The sequence below is a fragment of the Zonotrichia leucophrys genome, chromosome 6 (assembly GCF_028769735.1).
Source record: "Zonotrichia leucophrys gambelii isolate GWCS_2022_RI chromosome 6, RI_Zleu_2.0, whole genome shotgun sequence".
Taxonomy (NCBI): domain Eukaryota; kingdom Metazoa; phylum Chordata; class Aves; order Passeriformes; family Passerellidae; genus Zonotrichia; species Zonotrichia leucophrys.
In genome coordinates this window covers 27,926,602-27,947,352 of record NC_088176.1, presented here as the reverse complement: position 1 = coordinate 27,947,352, position 20,751 = coordinate 27,926,602, and the positions used below count along the sequence as shown (strand labels likewise).

The following is a 20,751-nucleotide window of genomic DNA, read 5'->3' as shown; positions in this document are numbered from 1 at the left end:
GCTGGCCATTTGAAATAGCTGGTATTTCTGATCACTTCATGGTCCTGCTACTAAGTAAATAAATGGATATCATTAAACATATTCATTTTTAAAAGTCATGTTCACATAGTTTTTTTGTTATTAAATATTTCTAGAAAATGGCCCATTCTGATGTGATTATAAACTTGTCTGGTGTTCTCTTCAGGGAGCACAGTTTTTCAAAATACTTTTAGGTTTTTAATATTTAAAGGTAAATATGTGCATAAGTGGAAGTTGTGTAACTTCAACTTAATCCTTGGAACTTAATGCTCACATAATAAAAACTAGGGGCTGGAAAGAAATGTTTGGTAAGCTTGGCTTCTTAAAAATTGATAGGTAGCTACCTATTGCCTGTCTACTGTGTCTGTGACATGGTATTTCTTGTAAGTGTCCTGGCAGGATGCTCAGAATTTGGCTAACTTCTAGGTTAGGTTTATGTTTTATTCTTGGTTAGCCATCCTTGGGATAAAGGCTTGTGCAGATATTTGCTGGCAGGGTAGACCATGACATTTCTGAAAGGATCTCTTACAGGTCTGTTATACAGAATTCATTCCAGTTAGTGTGTCTTATGATTTTACTATCATGGAAGAAGATAAAAATTACTTGAAGAAATCAGTGTTAATGGACGACTTACAAGAAAGAAAAACGTGAACATCCATTGCCACACTTGTAGGATTGTTTCTCTAATAGTAAATACTGATGTTTTTAAGATTTTGGGGGTAAAGGGTTTAGAAGTCAAGTTTTTGTTGATAAAACATTTGGTTTCTTGGTCTGGAAAGGATGTTGGCAGATGCTGAGAAGTAAATGACAAGCAAGCAAACTGCAAAGCCCTGAATTTGGTCCAAGATACTTACAAAAGATTCTGGCCTGTGAGGACCAGTTCCTTCTAATTGCTGGTTGCTGTTCCACTCCCTGCAAGAGTAGATAGTGTGTACAGTAAAAGCTGGGTATTTTCCCTTGGTAACAGCTCACAGTGGTGAGAGGAGCTTTGGTGTCTAAATTTGCATACAAGTTCATTCTTGTCTCTGCTGAAATGACAGCAGAACCTCTCACTTTGCATGGGAGCGTGCATGGTCTTGTTCTTTGCTCCATCCTTTCTCTACTTTTGCACTGAGATATTCTTTGCCTTCCTTTTGAATTTTGTTCTGCTTTGTCATTCCAAAGCTTTCCATGTCACTTGTTTTGAGGAACCTTTGTAATCCTTTGTCTTTGTGTATTGTTGGTCTTCTGGTTTTAGTACCTTCCTTCTCCTTAGCCTTGAAGATCCTGTATGTGTCATTGTCACACCATTAATTTAAGCTTGGAGCTTTTGAGATCCAGTCACTGTATGTGTTCATCTTCACGGCCAGCCTCTGTTTCTGTCACTGTCCAATGCTCTGCTGTTTGCTTCATGTTCTTAGACATGTACTTGGTGAAACAAAACCATAGCTGGGCTAGGTGGTCATATTGTGCACCTGTCCCTTGTGCTGACTGTGCATGACATGGAGGACTACATGGAAGAGAGGTCCTTGAACCCTTCACAAGCACTTCCTGTTGGTTTTGTGTAAACCAGAACATAAAACTGGGTTGGTGAAGTTTTTTGTCTGAATACTTTCAGAAAGGCTATTGCATGTCAGAAGTGCTTATTCATGATCTCTTTCTGGGTGCTAGGCCAGTCAGAGAAGACTGCTGCAGAAACATTTGTTTGCCTCAGTAGTGAAGTTTGTCATTTTAGGTTTGTTCATGATGTGGCGCTCTGAGGGTGTATGAGACAACTGCAGTGCTTGGTAAGAGGCAGCAAAAATCACCTCCTCACTGAAGTGCTCAGAGGCTCCAGTTGTATGGGTTAAAAAAGAGATCTTTGCTGTATTTGTTTCTGCAGCAGAACAGACTTTTTAAAGCAGTAGCACTTTTGCATATTGGTGTATCCTTGGGAGAAGAACTGGAGTATCTGGCTGTAGGGCTAAAATGACTGTGGGGCAATAGCTGAGAAATATTTTGCTTCTCCTTTTCTGGCAGAAGCAATTGCTTTTGTTCATGTGGTTTCTTATTCTAAGCTTGAAGTCTGCTCATAACAAGCAATGGAAAACTCTGGCCTTTAGTCTTCATTGTAGCATTTAAAAGAAGAAATAGCCGCCAGGTTTTCCCAGTGCAGTTAGAGTCAGAACTTCATAAAGCATTTGGTACAACATAAAGCAGGAGTACAATTCATCAGCATCTCAGAAGAACATTTGTCCTTCTGGTTTGTAGTCTGCTCTATCCCAGCTGCTCTTATTTTTCCAGTCCTGAATCTCATGTTGTTTTAAAATGCTGATTCACTTCTCTTTGGGGATGCCTTTGCTGTTTCACAAATCCAGAGTCTGGAAAATAAGAGGAATGGGATTTAAGAGTAGTGGCTGGATACACATAATAGCTGTGGGGAAGGACTGTTCAAACTACTGTCTACCATTAAAGTCTTAGAGGAAAAAGTTGCTTCAGAACCCAGGAGAATCCTGTCAGACATTTTTTGTTTGGGTTTGGTTTTTTTATGATAGAAGTTGAGGTAAGTCATGTTCTCATCATTCAATTCTAGAATTCCTTGCTTATGAGTTTTTTGGACATTGTAATAAATAAGTGGTGATTCAGGTTTTTCTTATTTCTTAGTTTTGGTAGGAAGCTGCCACATTATCTGTGCATTTTGAATATGTAGTATCATCTGAGGAGATATGGTTTTTAGTGTGTTTCTTTTTTCCTCTTCTTTTGATTTCTTGGGAATCTTAGTGCACATTTGAGTACTAGGAGATGATTGTGAGTAGATGTTTAAAGGAGAAAGCTTGGTAAATTTGCTGGAATTTTGTACAATAATTACTATTAAAAGAAAATTAATCTTTTTGTAAGCCAGACATATTTGCAGATACTTAAATCTTAATGTGCTATATCAATGGGATTGCTACGTCCTTTATAATTTTTATAATCAGTTTCAGTCATAACACTCATCTTAATACGTTCCTAGTGCTGTATCTGCCGAGTCTTACTTTTTCAATTGATGTTGATTTTATTATCTTATTTGTTGTACAATTAAACAACCCTGGCTTGGAGTGTTTTTAGAAAAAAGTATTTAATTTATTCATCTATTACAAAAAACGAACTCTGGCATTTATTGGAAGCTTACCTATATGGAACAATTTCAACTGCAGCATTTGGAAGAAGGGGATTAAAATATGCCTGGAGACCAGTTCAGCTGGCAAAAGATTCAAGGAAGTTACTTGCACTTTCTTCATTTGCCTCTCTTCTCAGAGCAAGGAAAAAGTAGCATGAAGAATTATTGAATTGGCTGTACTTAGTGCAGGGCTTTGAAGTGCTAATATGGATGCTTAAAAGTTTCTGGAACGTATCAAGACATGTAAATATTTCATTGCCTGTACAATAGTGTCTTAACTGTTATGTAGCTCAGATGGCTTGTGCTTCTTTAATCTCTTTTCAGAGAGTAAAAGGGAGAGATATAAAATTTTCACCTCCCTTCTTAATGTGTTAAGAATTTCAAAGAAAAAAGCCCATTGCCAACTCAGATGAGTCTGCAAAATCAGACTTGTGCTGGGTGATAATTTGCTTTCTACTATGTGGAGATTGAATTATGTTTAGGGAATGAAGAGAGTTTTTCTTGGTGTTCCAGTAGCCTGACACAATTTTGGATAAAATGTGACCAGACCTGTAAAATGTGGTATTCTTTTGTACTGTGCTATCAAAATCCAAAGAGTTTGATCATTTTCTCATCAGTCATTGAGTGATAATTTATGGGACTATTTATGTATTTAATGTATGTACCTATTCAGCTGATGCAGCACATTATATTATTTTGTCACATTGCTTGACTGAAGCTAATACTGTTCCAGTACTTTCATCAGCAGTCTAAAAATTGTGATCTTAATGACAGCTGATGGAGGACTGTAAGAACTCATTAGGTAATCAATACCTCCATCTAGAGATAATCAGACTGAAGAACTTGTTTCATTTTTCCCCTTAGATTTTGCTGCGATAATTGTTTTATCTCAGCTTCTGAAGAACAATAAAGGAGTCTTGTCAGGCTTTTTTTTTATTTATTTCCTGTTCTGGATGAAAAGTGTTCTGACTAGCAGATTCTAAGGCTTGGTTAAATGCATGTTAAGTTTTATCTTAGGAGTACTGAAACCTGGAGTAGTGCTGGATAAAATCTGATTAAGTAAGGTTAACTGGAAGATCAGGAGGTTTTCTTAAGCTCTCCTAAGACGAATAAAAGCATAATATTTATTTAAAGAAATTATGTGATGTTTAATGTTATTTTAAAAGAAGAATGGAAGTCAAATACTTTATTATTTGTCCACCTGTGGCAGTATGGTCTGCAGCAGAAAATCTGGAGGGGGAGGCAAACTGGGTTCCTGTTTTCTGTCATGTGGGTGCTGTTCAGGTACCTTCAGCCTGCTGGCTCACAGGGTAGCCACAGTTTGTTGCTGTTGGTCAGGAGGCAGTGGGGCAGTGATTATTGTAGTACCAGTGTTCCAGGACTTAGAAAAGCAGTTTTCAGCTGCTTAAATGGTAAAAGGATTGTAAATTCTTAAACCTGCCCTGCTGAAATAGGTAATCAAGATTGTGTTGTTTAAGAGGGAAATTGCAGCTTGGATTTGCAAAGGTAAGGATGTGGGGAAAAGGAAAAGTAATAAGAAAATTACTTTTTCTTCTTTTGAGAATGTAGCAACCACAGTATGTCACACTTGTGGTGATTTGAGAGCTCTGACAGGCAAAGCCTGCACTGCATGGATCTGCACAGTTCCCTGATCCTTTCATGGAAGACTTAACCTCCAAGAGCAAGGTGCAAGGAAAACAGTTCTATGTCACCTCTTCTCTTACTGATGAAATTGGAATAAAGTGGCCTCTAAAGCACCAGGACTTGCAGGAAAAATTGTTTCTATGCATTAGCAATTTTTGTTGTAAACTAAAGTTGACTGGTTTTCCAGTAGATTAGAATGAAGCAAGCTACTACTTGGTGAGGCATTTCTAAAATATTTTTGAAAGCTGCATAAATACAATTTTATCATGTATTTTGAATCATGAAAAGCTCAGCTTCTGTACTCTTTCCCTAAAACTACCTAGGACAGAAATGTGTGATTATATATTGAAAAAACATGGAGGTATTTTGTACGATATTTCTTACTAGTTTAGAACATCTGGGCTCTGGTAGTGTATAACATTTGTTTTTATGAAGTAGAACACCTGGAAATATAACGATACCTTTCTGAGAAAAAAGAAAAAGAATGGTGTGGCTTTTTAGTGTCTTGTTTTTCCCTGTTCTCTTTTTTTATTATACTTCTCCCCCTCTCTCTTTCTGCACAGGGTGGGTATTCTGCTCCCTCCTTCTCTCCCTGGCAGGGCTCATTCCAGGGCATCCCTCGGAGTGTTCCACCGCACCGCAGACAGAGTGAGTCTGTCCCTCTCACTCATCTCCCTCACCGTGTTCCAGTAGCAGCTTCCCCTTTGCACGCACCGTCCATCTCGTAGTCTCCTCCTCTCTCAGGCAGATCTCCAGGCATACACCATAGTCTGTGCCTAACAAAGCGCTTCCTCCGGCCAGCTACCAGCAGCTGCCACTTACAGCTTCGTAACAGTCATTAAATGCCAATAGACCTCAGCAGTTCTTCAGGCAAACCCGAGTAGGCCCTTGTTTCCAGTCCTGTCTTAACATCAGTCGTGCTTGCTGCATTTCCCTGTTTTCCATGGCTGTGATGCACTCTCCTGTCCGTGTGTCTGTCCTGTTTGCTCACGCGCGTCTCTGCGCGCGTTCACGTCAACGCGTCGTGGTTGTACAGAAAAGTGTTGCTGGGAAAGTGTCACTTGCATTGTCTCTCACAAAAAGTTTTAACTTTTCAGAATGGCTTCCCTCAAGCTAATTATTTTCCCTCCATCTCTTGGTATTTGTTGTAAAAAGGCTTCTCTTATGTTGAAGTGGCTGTTGCACAACTTGCATGATTTATTAACGTTCCTTATGTGCTAGCTACAATGTGGGCTGGTATAAGATGCATTTGTTCACTTGGCTTGGATCTGCAAAACAAAAGACAATTGCTGATTTTAAAACTGTGTGCTTACGTAGACATAGAGAAATGGTAAGTCTTATTTTGTGCTTTGGTATTGCATTTTGAACAGATAAGTGTTTGAAGAAATATAACTACTTCATAACGCTAAAGTTATATTTTTTAAATGTACTGTAATTTGCAAATTACAGTGTTTGCCTAGCAAAGCTCAAGAGTGTATTTGGACAAGAAATAAAGGCAAAGTAAAATTATGGAAATAAAGTAAGTTTTCCTGGGCCAATGCAGACCTGAAGAGTAAGCTGCACCTTGGAGAGCTAAGCTTACATATATTTCACACTGCAATAATCTTTACTTACATCAATCACCAGGAAAAAAATCTAATATTCTGTAAACTGTGTTTCAGATACTCTCTTGATGCTTCTGTGACAATGTTCATGTAAACAACTCATCAGGAATGCACAGCCTGTTTCATGGGCTTTTCTCTGTGCAATAAGGGATGTGCTTCATTTTTCTGTGATGTTTGATGTGGGACTCTGTGTGTGTAATGGACATAGAACCCCAAAATCTGATGATTGTGCCTTCTGTTACTGAGTGGAGGGGCCAGCAGTAGCACAGCCTGGGTGATTCACTGTCCTACCAACAGAGGCTGACTTCAAGGAGATCAGTTTTAGATCTGAGAATCATATAAATGTTATGGTTTTGGGAGTTGGAGACTGACTGGAGAGTCAGAATGGGAGGATGCTGTCCCAGCTGCCCCGTGAGCCTCTGGTGTCACATCATTCACAGTGGCTGCTTAGCTGAAGAAGAAAACTTTGCTTGCTAATCTTGCTGGTTTTCTGAACCTCCACCTCATCCCTCACTAACAAGGGTGGTCTCTTATTTGGGATTCCAAAGTAAACTTTTGTTACTAAAGCAGGCTGGATTTTTTAGTATGCAACTTATATGTTGCGTTCAATGAATTGCTAGTAAAGGAGGCACAGTCAATGAAAATGGGTCCTTGACTAGTTAACCTAAACTATAACAAATATATTGTTTAGGAAAGTCAGTTTCCATTATTGGAGTGTTCCTAGCTTTTTTTCTTTCAGACTTAGGTTTAATCTATAGAGCAACCCTGGAAATAAAAATAAAGTATACATTAGAAGGTTCCTTAGACATTTTAAATGCAATTCTTGAAAAATCAATGATTTATCACTGTGTGAACAGCTCTGTGAAGTAAAACATTACTGGAACAGTCACTAGTATCCTTCTTTCCCACTTGGTTCAGTGGTTTCAGTGTTCAGGTTTTGAAGCAGATATGAAATGCCAAATATGGGATTTTAAGGCAAATGCTGAGCTGAGCATCACCACTGAGTGTAGGACAGCCTGAAACACCAATGTCAGTGTTCTTTTGCACTAATACAGAGAAGATGATGGGAACATGAAGTGTAGTCTCAGGTTTTGTCTGGTTATGTTTTCAGTATAGACTTGGAAGTCAAGCACTTCTTTCCTAACTTCTGGATCCTGAATCTAAAATATCCCTGCATGTGAATTCTGCAGGTTACTTCACTGTGCTGTTGATAGCTGATGGATACATAGATCATTTACAGGCACTGTAGATTATGAGGGTGTAAATCTGTAAACTGTTCATATTACAGTGTATAAACAACTAAAAATAATTTCCCTCCTGCTGTACAGGACAGGAAATATATCCCTGCTAGGTAATATTACACTAGTGTAGTTTATGGCTCTCTCTAGGCACCAGTCACAATGTCAGCACACCTGCTGCAAAACTTGCCTTAGCATATCACTGCACTGCAACACACTTCAGCTTTGGATGTAAGTTTTTCACTTTTAGTGACAATTAATTTTTAATACTTCCACATTTATTAATTTCATGTTTTTTTCACCAGCCTTGGAAACAGTTCAGCAGCTTGCATTTCATAAACACTTTGATAACAGTACATTAATTCTTTCATTTTAGGAATAAAAACCAAATAATTTTGTTCCTGTGAATCCCATGTGTCTTGAACTAACTCCTATGTAAGGGTCATTTATTTTTCTTTTGATCATGGGATATGTTTTGATGACATCTCAAACTTTGTTCAATACAGTTAAATCCTTTCAGTTTGTGTTCTGGAAATGAACCAATTATGTGGCTCTAGAAATAAAGATTTAGAGAACACATTGGTAAGGAAGCAATCATGAGTTTGTGTTGTAATACAAGAATATTGCACCACCTTCTCTAGGCCCCTCACCCCAAGTGCTTCTCCACACAGAAGTGCTGATCAAAACCACTTTGTTATTCAAGCATTGCAGTTGTTGCATCTCCACGTACTGTGCACGTCCTGGAGGAATTATTTAGACTTTTGCATGTAAGCATTACAGATAGAGATAATCTAAGCAATGCTAGCAGGTGAAACACAGCTTGTTATCACCAGAAAGAAAGCTGCCCTGTGCCCAGTGACTATAAATCAGATCCTGGCTGTGCTTTTTCACACATTTTCTTTTAAACAAAGATACCTTGCTGAAATGTTTCCAAAGCTTTATGGACTGCTACAGCTTTGGAGGGTATGCAGAGTTTTGTGTTAGCAGAAAAACGTTACTTCAGAGCATTAGCTGGGAAGTTCTGTGACAAACTATTAAAAACGTCCTGGAATCATTACATTACTGCCTTTTTTATGTAATTAGTGTGCTCCAAGAGTGTTCAGCTATATGAAGAAGAGGTTTTTAGGAAAAACTCCTTTCCTCCCAGTTTCAGTACTTGCAGAGTCAACTACAAGAGAAAGGACTCTTGTACCAAACTAAGTTTATGTTTGCAAAAAGCCCCTTGATTTTGTATATGGTCACATTTATCTGCTTGCTGCACATATATCTATATTTGTGGATCAAATACCTGCATTGATGTAGTTATATATTACTTGAAGTAATTTTTCTTTGCAAAAATAAAATTCTCCAAGTTGGGGTTTCTGTACAAACTATGCAGAAAGAATAATAATGCTTTGCCGCATTACCAATTATTTTACTAGCCTCATGGTTGTGGTGAATGATGCTTTAAAAATACACTTGTGTTGTGTCATTATTTGAGGTCATTCTCCATACTGCAGAATCCTGTATTTAATGCTGAAATATGGATATAAAACAGCTGGATCAAAGAGAAAGAAAAAAAAAGTTCAAAAAGAAGGTATTAGCAAATGCTACAGATTTAAGGTGTGAAATGTTGATGTTTTCCAGAGGTGGAAAATGAGAGCTCTCTGGTGCAGCCTTTCAGCAGGGCTGTGTCTGCACAGGCCATGCTTTGAAAGTACAGCTTATCCTGTGCCAAGGCAGTGAGAGCAGGGATTTCAGAGCTGATGGGGAAATGAAAGAATTATGTAGCAGGGTTTGTTATCCTTCCCTTTCACCCCTTTCCAAAAAGAACCTGTGGTAGTTGTCTCTTCCAACTTGTGAGTTGCTAGGAGGATTGAGTTATGAAAAATGAGGGCAGTATGATCCAAGGATGGAATGCTGTGCCTTTAATGACCTTGCTGTTCAGGGTTAGATATTGAACATGCATATACATGGATGCAAAAATTTTTCTTTTATACAGTTTTAATAATACACACAAATTCTAGTTGCAGTGTTTGGAGTATAAGAAATGAACTGCTAAAAACGTTGAAGTTTTAAGAGCAAAGGTATTCCATGCAGGTCTTGCTGTAAATGTTTTTGTACTGCATTACTTAAATACTGTTGCTTCCTTTGTTTCTTGAAGGAGGATTAAAAGCCAGTGGGGGACACGGTAATTGCAATTGAAATGGTGAAAAGTTGCAGTTTGTCATGGCAATTGCTCATTGTTCTGTCTTGGTCCTCTGACATCATTGTCCTTGTCTTTTTCTTGTCTCTGCTTTCCATTATGCCATTGGCAAGGAGTTGAGAAGTTAGTCCATTACTTCTGTGATAAAGCGTGGTACAGTACAACTTCAGATTTATTCCCACCTCCCCCTCACGCATTTTCACTGTTGGGTTTTTCTTTGCCCTGTGCATGATGCATGTCTGTGGGAGATGTGCATGCAGTTCTCAGATTTTCCATTGCATTGCTTCCCTCCTTCCTCAAGACACTGCAGGGAGAAAATTATTTTATTCTACAGAGTTATTGTAAAGGGAATCGAGATGGGGATCAAGAAAACCAAAGCAAAACTGAAGGGAATTTTCAGCTAATGAATGAATATCATGGTCATGACCACATTTTTAACTTCTTTAACAGTCCATTTAACTTCTTTAACAGTACAACATGATGTTTCAGTTTTCCAGCACAAAGCTAATGCAACCTCAATAGTTTGATAACTGTACAATAGTGGTAATCCTTGCCATGGATGTCATCTTTCTCTGGATGATCTAACAGCCAGTTGTACTTGAGAGAAATAATAGAAAAATCTCTTAGGCTAACCAAGTAGAGAGTGAAAATCTTTATTTCTTGGGTAATTTTGGTTAGTACATGAGTATTTGGAAGGCTTTGAAGCTCTTGCCAGTACAGAAAAATCAGTTTCTTTGTGCAGAGAGGAGCACGTCAAATGGACTTTGTCAAATGTACTTCCAGTTTGAGGAGGAGTGTCTTCAGTTCCATTGTACTTGAAATGTTTGAGTCCAACTTTGCATTTTAGGAGCATCCCAAAGGAGTGCAGGTGTTTGTCTACCTGCACGTTTTCTTCATGGGACATAAGTAGAAGTCTGGGTAGCATGGCAGTCAATTCCAAATCATGGTTTGTCCCACCCCAGAAATATTACCAGAAGTGCACACAAAACAATGCAGATGAAACCATATTCTAGGACTTGTGTGAAACAAAATACTGTGCCTGGAAGGCAGAACGCTTCTTGATCTATTTCTCCTCCTTCGTGTGATGGAATTCACCAAGTACTTCAGTCCTTCAGCTGGCTTATTGTTTTTACCAACAACAGGGTCCGAATTTCAAAGGCTTTCTTTGTAAAAGGAGAACTTGTATTTAGTACCAAGATATGAGCTGTGGGTGACAATAATGTCAGTGTTGGATACCTTGTGAAATGTTACATGCTTATTTTGCAAGTGGCATTTTGCTGCTTTTAGTGTCATTTTGAATATTAATACATGTAGAAATTTGATGATATTAAAATCTGTCATTGTGATAGTTGGACAGATCTTGAGTAGAAATACACAATTACAAAGCAGTACAGTATTTAAAACAAGAGGGCAAAGATGATACCAGAGCTTTAGTGTCCTCATAATTCTAAGCACGTAGCCATTTTCTATCTTAGTATCTTCAACTTTCTGGGTAGTAAGCTGCTTAGACCTTTTAGGGTTATGAAGGATAATGAGGAAAACGTGCATTTGGCTATTTTTGTATGTAAAATTCAAAATTGCCTGAAGGGAAGAGCTCAAATACTACCTAGCCTTTGTCAGAAGAATTCAAAATAGCATTATTGAAACCTTGATGGCTTTGTTGTACTTCATACGTGTTTAACTCTACTTTCCCTACAAATTTAGCTTCTTCTGTAATTTACAAATTTTTGAATTTTGCTGATTAGTATTGCTAGAATTATTTGATATTAAGTCAGAATTTTTATTGATTATATTTTATATTTCCCTGTGTTTTTGAAGAGTAGCATTTAAAAACCCTTTCTAGTTCCTAGAAGGAGAAAAACTTTCTGACAATTATTTTTTTCACATATGACATAATACTGTGGCCTATAAATGTTTCAATTTTATTTTTGCTTCAAGTAGGACTAGAAAATAAGATTTATTTGTTGTAGTATTTGCATGGGAATTGGGTACATATTGCTTTGATTTCTGCATTCATTAGCAGTTTTGGTTTTTCAGGTGAGATCTCAAATCAGTAAATCATTTTAGCTAACATCTGGCTGTCAGCTCCTAGACTAGAAGGATAATAACTTCTGTAATAAACACTGGAAAATGGAAAAAATATCTGGAGGACTAATTTTATTTAAGCTGTAATTCTCTCAGTGTATGCAATTACTTCTTTTGTTTAGCATCTCCTTCCTGTAGGATTGTATAGTTAAGGAGGATTTACAAAGTTAAGCTAGTTTTGGGTAGCATAAGGAATAATGTTTTTGTACTCATTTGACACCATTTTGGAGGCTTTTTTGCCTTTTTTTTTTAATCTTTTCCCTCTTTCCAGAAAAATCGTGTTCTGACTGCTCAGGTTATTTGCCTTACATGTCTGTCAATGATAGTGGATGTCACTGGTCCAGATTGTGCCTTTTCTTGCAAGATAACTGTTATTTTTTAAAGGAAAGGACTGCCCATAAATAAAAAATAGACTGAGAAATCTTGATTTTCCTGTCATTAACCTTTAAATTTTTTTTCTTGATGAGGAATTTTGAAGATTCAGTTTTTGGTAGTAATCCTGCCAGGGAAAAGATGAAAAGCCTAAAGAGTCCTGAGATGGGCTATGGCCCTAAATGTGTAACAGTAATCTGGCATGCACAGCAATAATTTCATTCTTCCTGCTGATTCAAAGAAGAGCTAAAAAAACCAGACAAATTATGAGTTTTCTCTTTAGAACTTTTGAATAATTCAGGAGAGTGACTAAAATGACACTTTGAGTCAAATCTCCCAAACACAAACATAGCTTCTTTTTTATTTACTCTATTTCACTAGTAAACAGAATAAGCCTGTTTACTGTGTACATGCAACCTGTCAGCTGGTAAGAATCCAGGTAGTTGAGTGATGGCTAGTTGGCAGGAGTTTAGTTCCCCTCCTTTTTAAAGAAAATGAGAAAAATAATCCAAACCTGCTAAAACTGTAGTTTAGGTTTTAATAGATTTTGGGTCTTGCCACAAATTGCAGAATTTTTAGAGATCTGTATCCAAGATCTGTATCCAAGTTGCAGGTCTAGAATGTATTGTGAAAGTAGTACACCATTAATCTTTTAAGTCTCTTTACAGGGCAGAGCAAAGAGAATAGAAATTACCCAGAAGAGGTACTGACAATTCTCTTGTCTGATGCGTGTCTGATTAGATTGTATCTTCTGATAAAATGTAAAATCTTCTGCACTTCTCTTTATCCCATGGCTGTCAGTGTGGTAGAGCGTGGTCTCTTACTTTCACATGAACTCTGCTTCTTTATCAGCCCATTTAAAATCAGTTCAAGATAAAACAGTTACCTAAGCTTAGCCACTAGCCTGATAAGCACTTACTTCCACCAGACTTCTGGCCTCAGCAAGGCAAGGAAATGGCCTGTAAGTCCCTGTGGTCCATCCAACTGCTTTCCTGCCTGTGCAGTAAAAGGGTTGGGGTAGCTGAGGTCAGTATGCAGTGAGCAGAAATTGAAGCTGGACACAGCCGTTGTGTTGGGTTAAGCACTTGGTTAGAACTGATCTGCGCCGACGTTGATTCTCGCGCTGTCCTGCAGATTTGGGTGAAACCATCAATCAACCATGCCTTCTTCATCTTTTCTTTTTTAGCCAGTCGGTTTCCTTTTTGTCTTTATGTTGTTGTTTATTTCAGTGCTGGTATATTTTTTTCCACTTCAGTTACGAGTTCCATTTGTTTGTGTCCCATGACTCATCCTGTTTTGCCGATGTCAAAGTTTTGATTTAAAAACCCAGATATACAGCCCTTATCAAGCATCCAGTCAGCTCACGTTGGATTCTGAGTGTACCTGGTGTCTTCTCTGCCTAATATATTCTTGTATTATTTTCTCTTTAACAGCCTCAAGTACTACAGCCTTCCAGCAGCCTTCCCAATTCCACAGACCTCGCCCAGGGAAAACTAATAAAAACTCCACATATCGAGGCCCACAGTGAATATCCTAAATCAGATCTGCATGACAATAGAAATCATCAGAATCGAAATGCTGCAAGTGTCTCTCTCCCAAATAGCCTGAATGACATAAACTCTTCAAGAAGCGTACAGTTAAACACAAAAGATGAAAATACATCATATTTGGACAATTTGAAAAACAAAAACACTGAAGACCCTGTAGAGGTGGCTAGTAATAAGAAAGGTACATTACCACCTCGTTCCCACTATCAGACCTCTACACGAGCAGATGCTCCAGAGGTGCAGACTGGATTACCTGTGAAAGTTCAACCCTCATTCACAAACCAGGCTTCCCAGCCAAAGACTTCGAGAATCGTGAAGCCCCCAACTGCTTTAGTGCCTCCTACCATGGCCGTTCCCGTACGATCTGCAGATCACTCCACTGCTTCCAAGGAACGTGAGCTTCTACCACTGAGGAGTTCGACTCAGCCACAGCCAACATCTGGGCAGGATAACCTGAAGGGTAAACAGAGTCAGAAAGTGTCCAAACTTCGCCCACCAACTACGTCCTTCGTCAAATCCAAGCAAGTGAGCAGTCAGAAATCCACACCAGTACCTCCAGAGCCTCAGAACACCTCCCTCAAGTCCAACATCCCAAGGCCACCAGTGCAGAGGAAGGAGGGCGTGCAGACGCACTCCGCTGGTGCGCACTCCGGGGACAGCATGCCCTCCGCTCGGCACTCCCGCCTCCCGAAACCAAAGACACACTGAGGCCGTCCCACGCCGTGTCCCACTCCCCTCTCGTGACTGCCTTGGAGCCTGCTGTACCTGCAGCCTGCAAATCCTGTCCCTGTTCCAAACTGCATCTTCTTTAGGGTTTGCATTCTCCATCCTGCCGTGCTCTGAGGCTGATGTTATGAGCTGTGCAGTTTCTCTTGAGTGCTTTATTTTATCGTTGGTCTGTAATAAAGATAGTATTGCAATCTTTGTAGTTAAGCAAATACTGAAGTCTGTGATGACCACAAATGCCAGAATGCTGCACTATTTATTTCAGGATGGCAGAAATTATTTCTTACCTCTGTTTGAGTTATTAGACAATGAAATTGCTGTTCTGTTGAACTTCTTGGTTCTGAGTACTCGTTAGGTCAGAGTGGTAGAAAATTAGACTGACTAGCAGATGTTTTATTGGCCATAATTCTGACTCTGTATTCCAGAGGCCTATGCAAAAATCCTTGTATTTATCATTCTCTCAAGACTGACATATTTAATGTTATTTAATCTCATGGGTTGGGTGGGTTGTGTTGTTTTGTTTTGCTGTAATCTGAAGTAGCTCTGTTCTTTATTTATCCTGTTTTCACTGTTCACAGATGTTAGGCAGATTTCACAGGGTGAAACGAATCTTCTGGCTTAAACATCCTCATTTGTTAAATGACTGTGGTATGTTTTATTGTGTTGAATAGACACATTACTGGGTAGATTCTTGAAATGCAGTGCTAAGGATGTTTGTCCAAACCTTCCAATGCAGGCTCTTAGGAATTGGTAAGTAGGGAGCCTCTGGGAATAAAGGGGTCCAGAACACCTATGTTGAGGTTGCACAACATGCATTTTAATTAATATTTTAAACTTTTATTGTTCTGCTTGTATTTATTGATTTCTGCTTAATATTGAAAGGCTCTGAAGTACCTGACTTGAAATTTTGCACAAACTTTGCCATATGTGTAAGAATTTGAAACTATTTTACAGAAATAAAACTTATATTAAAAATGCAACTATTTTTTAAAAAGAAAAAAAATTATCCCCCCTTATTTGCTTTGAGCAATCCTATTATGTCCTAATCCAGAGCTGGTACTCTTAAGAGTTTTTCAAAGATGTGGTATTTTGGGTTTTTTGGGTTTTTTCTTTTTTTTTTTTTTTTTTTTTGGTAATTTCTGAAGAAGTGCATAACTGGTAAGGAGCTTCTTGGGGAAACTAAGCAGAAAAAAAAAATCTACATTTTTGTGCTCTCTAGGAGAAGTCTTCTTTCTGAAAGTAGTCTTGGTGCACTCTGGGACCATGACACAAATGATGCAAGTTACATGTGTGCATATCCAGTGAAGCTTTCCAGAAATTTCTTGTTATGTCCCATCTCCAATTCTTCCCATCTTTCCCATGACTCTCCTGGATGTTACTGGTTTGGGGTTTTTTTCCTGTTCTCAAGTTGGTTTTAAAGTCAGCAGCAGAAGGCTGCTGCAACAATTTGGCTCAAAATCTGTTCCTGAAGAGCACATAATGTCAGTAAAATGCAACACAGTGTTAGTTTGTTCTAGGCTCTGGCTGTAGGACATTGACATATTACAGTATTTTCTTTGAGAGAATTATAAGTTAGTAGGTGTAGACATTTCATAAATGAATTCAGTATTCAGCTTCTATAATATAAGCCCTTTAACTGGGGGTATCCTGATGGATGCCTCAGTTGGGTGAAGGAAAAAAGAGTCATCTCACCTGAGTTTTCAGTACATCATTGGTATTCAAGAATTATTTCGGATTCCTTACACTGTAATTTTATTTAACTGAAGATAGAGCGGAAAAATGAAAAGCTTGGGGAGGGAACTGGGTAGGGAGAGATTCTTTTTCTGAACTACTTAGATCAGTCTGAAATAAGGGACCTGCAGGACCTTCTGTGAACTGAGGTGATGACAATGTAAGCAAGACATAGCAAGACAAATACTGTTAATTGTTATAGTTGGTATAGGATCAGAAACCACAACTTGAGATTGCAGTAACAATTATGCTCTGGTAATAATTTATTTCCATGAAAAGCATTGAATTAGTAGTATTTAATGTACATATTTACTTTCAATAAGAAAATAAAACTCACTTTTTATATTCCCCAAAACTAGCTCCTGGCAGCTAACTGTGTTTCTCAGGAGTTTAAAGACTGCTGAGGGAATGGTCAGATTCCTGGTTCATTTTCTGGTCCATATAGATTTCTATGGAAGGTGTGTTTTTTAAGTTTACTTTCCTTGAAGAGAAGCTGATTTTATTGTTAGTTGTATATGGTTTTGTGTAAAAATACAGTTTTCACTTAATGTTATTGGCAGAAATTCATCATCTTCTGCTTCGTATTCTGGAGGTATCGCCAGCCTGATTTAGTGATGTTTCAATTTTTATGTTTACATTTAAAAGTATAGATATCTATACCTTTATTCATATCTGCACCTTTACTGAAAATTAAGGAGATAATCAAAGCAAATTAAGCAAAGAATATCGAGATGATCAAGGTTTTCATTAAAAAGAGAGTTTCTGATTTTTCTTTCCAGAAGAAAATCTTATATTTATATGGGAGTGTGTATATATATATATATTAAAGGAACATAAGTAGGTTGTAGTCCTTTTTTATAGCATTTCCCCGTTTTGTTCTGACAGGTTAGTGAGACACTGAGCTGGAGCCAGCAGGATTTGATCATGGATGAGACAGATGCTAGCCTGGCTTGTGTTTGTGTTCAGCTGCTAACCTGGCATCCCTCTAGGACAACTGCATGGTTGGGCTCTTCAGACTTTACCAGGGAAGGCTCTGTTGCACGTATAGTAAGTCCAGAGTATGGCAAAGCTGTCACGAGATGGGCAGCTGGGAGAGGAGTGGTGAAGTGAGGCTTGAAGCTTCACCTCAGTGAAAGATGGGGTTTGGGGAGTGATGGCTGAGAGGGCACTGAGAGTGCTTGTCAAATGGGATTAAGTGAGTATTTTCAGGTGTCATATCTACCTTATGGAAAGTGCAGATATATCATCAGTACTGGTGCAGATTATCCAAAATGTGTACATTTAAGTATTTGATATCTTCAGGGTTTTTTTTTTTTAGGTTTATAAAACTGATTTATTGCCATTTTTTTTTGTTTTGATTTCTCATTCTTTTGTGCAATATTCACAAAAGTATTAAACTACTGTTCAGTATGTGTGTACAGAGGCAATTATGCATTTTAACAAGTGAATAAACACAAAAGAAAAGAACAGAATTGCACTTTAAATGAGCTTTATTGCTTGGAGTTGTGCCTAAAATAATCTAGATGCCTCCTGCTGTGTGTGGCTTTTGTTTGAAACAAATTTCCCCGGTAGTGTTGCTGTTTCCAAGGTATTTTCACATCACTTTCACAGGATCGATACGCACTCTAGCATGTTTAAAAGCATTCATGTAGTGTACTGAGATTTTGTTGTGCAATGACTTTAATTTAACCGTGGAATTCTAACACTGATGATACAGCCAGATCATTATTACCCTCCCCTGAAGCTAGCACTTCCTACTGCCAATCAAAGCCAGTGGCAAAATTTCCCTAGGACTAGCATAGCTCTTAAAGAATAACGGTCCCAGAATATGGTTGTGAGAAAACAAGTGCAATATTATGTCTCCAACTTTCTCTAAATAATTAGGAAGGCCCTGAAAATCCAAAACGACACAATTTTGATATAGGTTGGAAAAAAAACAAGGGGTTCCTCAACTTTCCATTTTACAGCAGTGAGAGTAGGCATAGCAACCAGACTGCATTATAGGTCAGAACAGTTCATCTCAGCCTTGATCTACATGCTGATTTGTTGTAACGATGCCTGAAAACTGAATACCATTTGCGTGATTTCCTTTGTTTGCATGTCACAGCCATATGCACATTCTAAAGTCTCATACTGGGGTAGGTTGCATGTTGTGGGGGGGGAAGTATTTCTGGTTTTGCACAGCACATAATCCTCTTTAATATGGACATTTTCTTGCCGTACAAATGGAAATCAGTTCTTGAATTGGGCTTCCGTAGCTGTTCCTTATCTTGTTACAGAGGCTTTTTCTGAGCAGAGTGGATTTCATGTGACCCTGGTGGTAGGGCTCAGTGTAGTCATCTTACAACTGTGCTTTCAAGGAAATTCAGTCACTGTTATGGTAAAGCTGCTCACTGCCTACTAATTGTAAAAGCACCACCATAAAACCAACATTATTCCCGTGTAGCAAAATCTTCAGTTCAATTCAATACTAGCAAAAACAAGAGGTACCCTTACTATCTGCTTTGTTGTTTTTGGTTTTTTAACCCAGGCCAGAGTAAATACTGTATATTGGAATTTGCTTGTAAAGTTGATTAAAAAACCTGTATGTAAAAATTCTTTCCTCAATGTTGCTCTAGTGAATAAAAATAAAAGTCATAATTCTAATAAGTATCTCTTTCTCTTGACTGTTCATGTCTGTGCTTTTTCAAGTCATTGGTGCAAAATGCAGATAGAACTGTAGGCAGAAACTCTGGGGGGACAGGGAGATTAGGCTTACATTTAAAATGGATTTTTTCTTGGAATTGTCTTTCTCCCACAGAAATGGCAGGCTTTTAGCATGAGACTTATTAAAGGGAAAAAGGAGGGGAAAAAAGTCTTGGAAGAGCTAAACATTTTAATGTGTTGATTGCAGATGAACATGGACTGACATGGTTATTCTTAAAGGTATGTTTTGGCACCTGCAGTGCAGTTAAGACAACTATTCATTATTCTTCCTAAGTATTTAATGAGTTAAATTCTTTATCATAAGATACTCTGAAAGAGTTATTTCTTCACAGAAGTCCAAATGAATACAATGTGGGCAAATATGCCAGTCTTAATTGTGTGTCACTATTTTGCCCATGGTTTGAATGGTTTGCTGTTCTTGAGATGAAAGGAAATCTGCTCCATTAATTAATCTGACCTATTTCAGTGGATGAAAGTTCAAATTTGAAATTATGATCAAAAAGGGAGGAAAATCCTGTAGTTTGAAGTAAGAACATTTAAAATATACTGCAGGCAGTCACTTGTAATCTTTAACCTGATGTTAGCTTCAAGATGGCCTTTGAAAATTTGCATGGGTTTTGGGGTGGAAAGAGCTTCACAGAGTTTCCAAGTTCAAACTGAGAAGGAAGGAAGGGAGTGGGAATGAATCCTTCTCCTGTAGTTCTCCTGGGTGAGTGTGCTTTTTGCTGCTTGTGGCCCAGACTGTATTAGTGTGATGTCTAATCCTTATCAGTGTGATCATCAGGTGTCTAACACCTGCTGCAATGACTATGGAAATAGTGTCCCTAAAGGCTGTGATTGACAGCTTCCCTGTCTTCCTCCTCCAGAGGCAAAGGCTTCCTCCATCTGCTGCTGTCCAAAGTGAGGACAGTGGTTTTCTGACTCAGGAGCAGAGCAGCTTTATTGCTGTTGGGCAGAATGTTACATGTGGGAAGAAGGTGGGAGGGGGTGAGACCTGTCAGACTGAACACCCCTGGCACCTTCCCTTTCACAGAAATGTCTGGGGGTTTTATGAGCACCATTGAATGCAGCTGAACCCCAAGACAAGTAAATATCCAGCTATTTGTAACATCAAACAGGTTTGTGCAGTTGCTGCTTGCCCTTATGGGTAATGGGTGTTAGCTTGCCCTTATGTGTTATGGGTATTAGCTGCTGTTTCACCAATAATTGGCTTGTAGTACAAGGCGCTGAACATAGATGCTCCAGCTCAGATATTTAGTGCTAATCAGTCAATCTGAAAGCTAAAAGGGTGGGTTTCTGTTAGGATTTCTGATAGTTTTCTCTGAAGCCCCAGGCAGTAAGAGCCCTTGGGTCTCATACAATATGTGGGGTGCACTGCAGACTTGTTCCAAGTCCTCACTGAAAACACAGTATGAGTTCTTAGCGAGATGCTGAAGGCAGAAGTAATTGACCAGCAACCCAGTTTTAAGGAGGATTTTGAATTTGATTATTCCAAAGCAGAGCACAATCTGAAAACTTCTGAGCTGTTTAAAATGGTTCCCTCCATCACAGGCTCTGAGAATCTCTTCAGTTGCTTAAAGTGTTTCATGACACAGGTTGGCTTTTAAAGCCTGTTACAGTGCAAGCCCCTGAAATAGTCCAAGATGAGAGGTGTTTAAAACCACTTGTAGACATGGCATATTCCAACAGTTACTTCACTTTAGTTTGGTTTGGCTTTCTTCCTGAAAATTCCATAGAAATGCAGCAATTTGGGAGAAGCATTTAGGTTTCAGTGGAG

At 38.5% G+C, this 20,751-nt stretch overlaps 1 protein-coding gene across 7 annotated transcripts in view; it reads left to right on the top strand.

Moving 5' to 3' along the window:
• Positions 1–18,920, top strand: part of CCSER2 (coiled-coil serine rich protein 2) — a 61,725-nt gene extending 42,805 nt beyond the window's left edge. For 3 of the 7 annotated variants that reach the window (XM_064717550.1, XM_064717551.1, XM_064717548.1), the window contains one exon: positions 13,698–18,920. In XM_064717550.1, the coding sequence (XP_064573620.1) occupies positions 13,698–14,519 (822 nt within the window). In that variant the 3' untranslated portion in view covers positions 14,520–18,920. Of the gene's footprint in view, positions 1–5,343; positions 5,429–9,920; positions 9,961–13,697 lie in introns of all 7 variants that reach the window. The other 4 variants (XM_064717554.1, XM_064717552.1, XM_064717555.1 and 1 more) reach the window with 2 other exon arrangements.
• Positions 18,921–20,751: the final 1,831 nt, after the last annotated feature.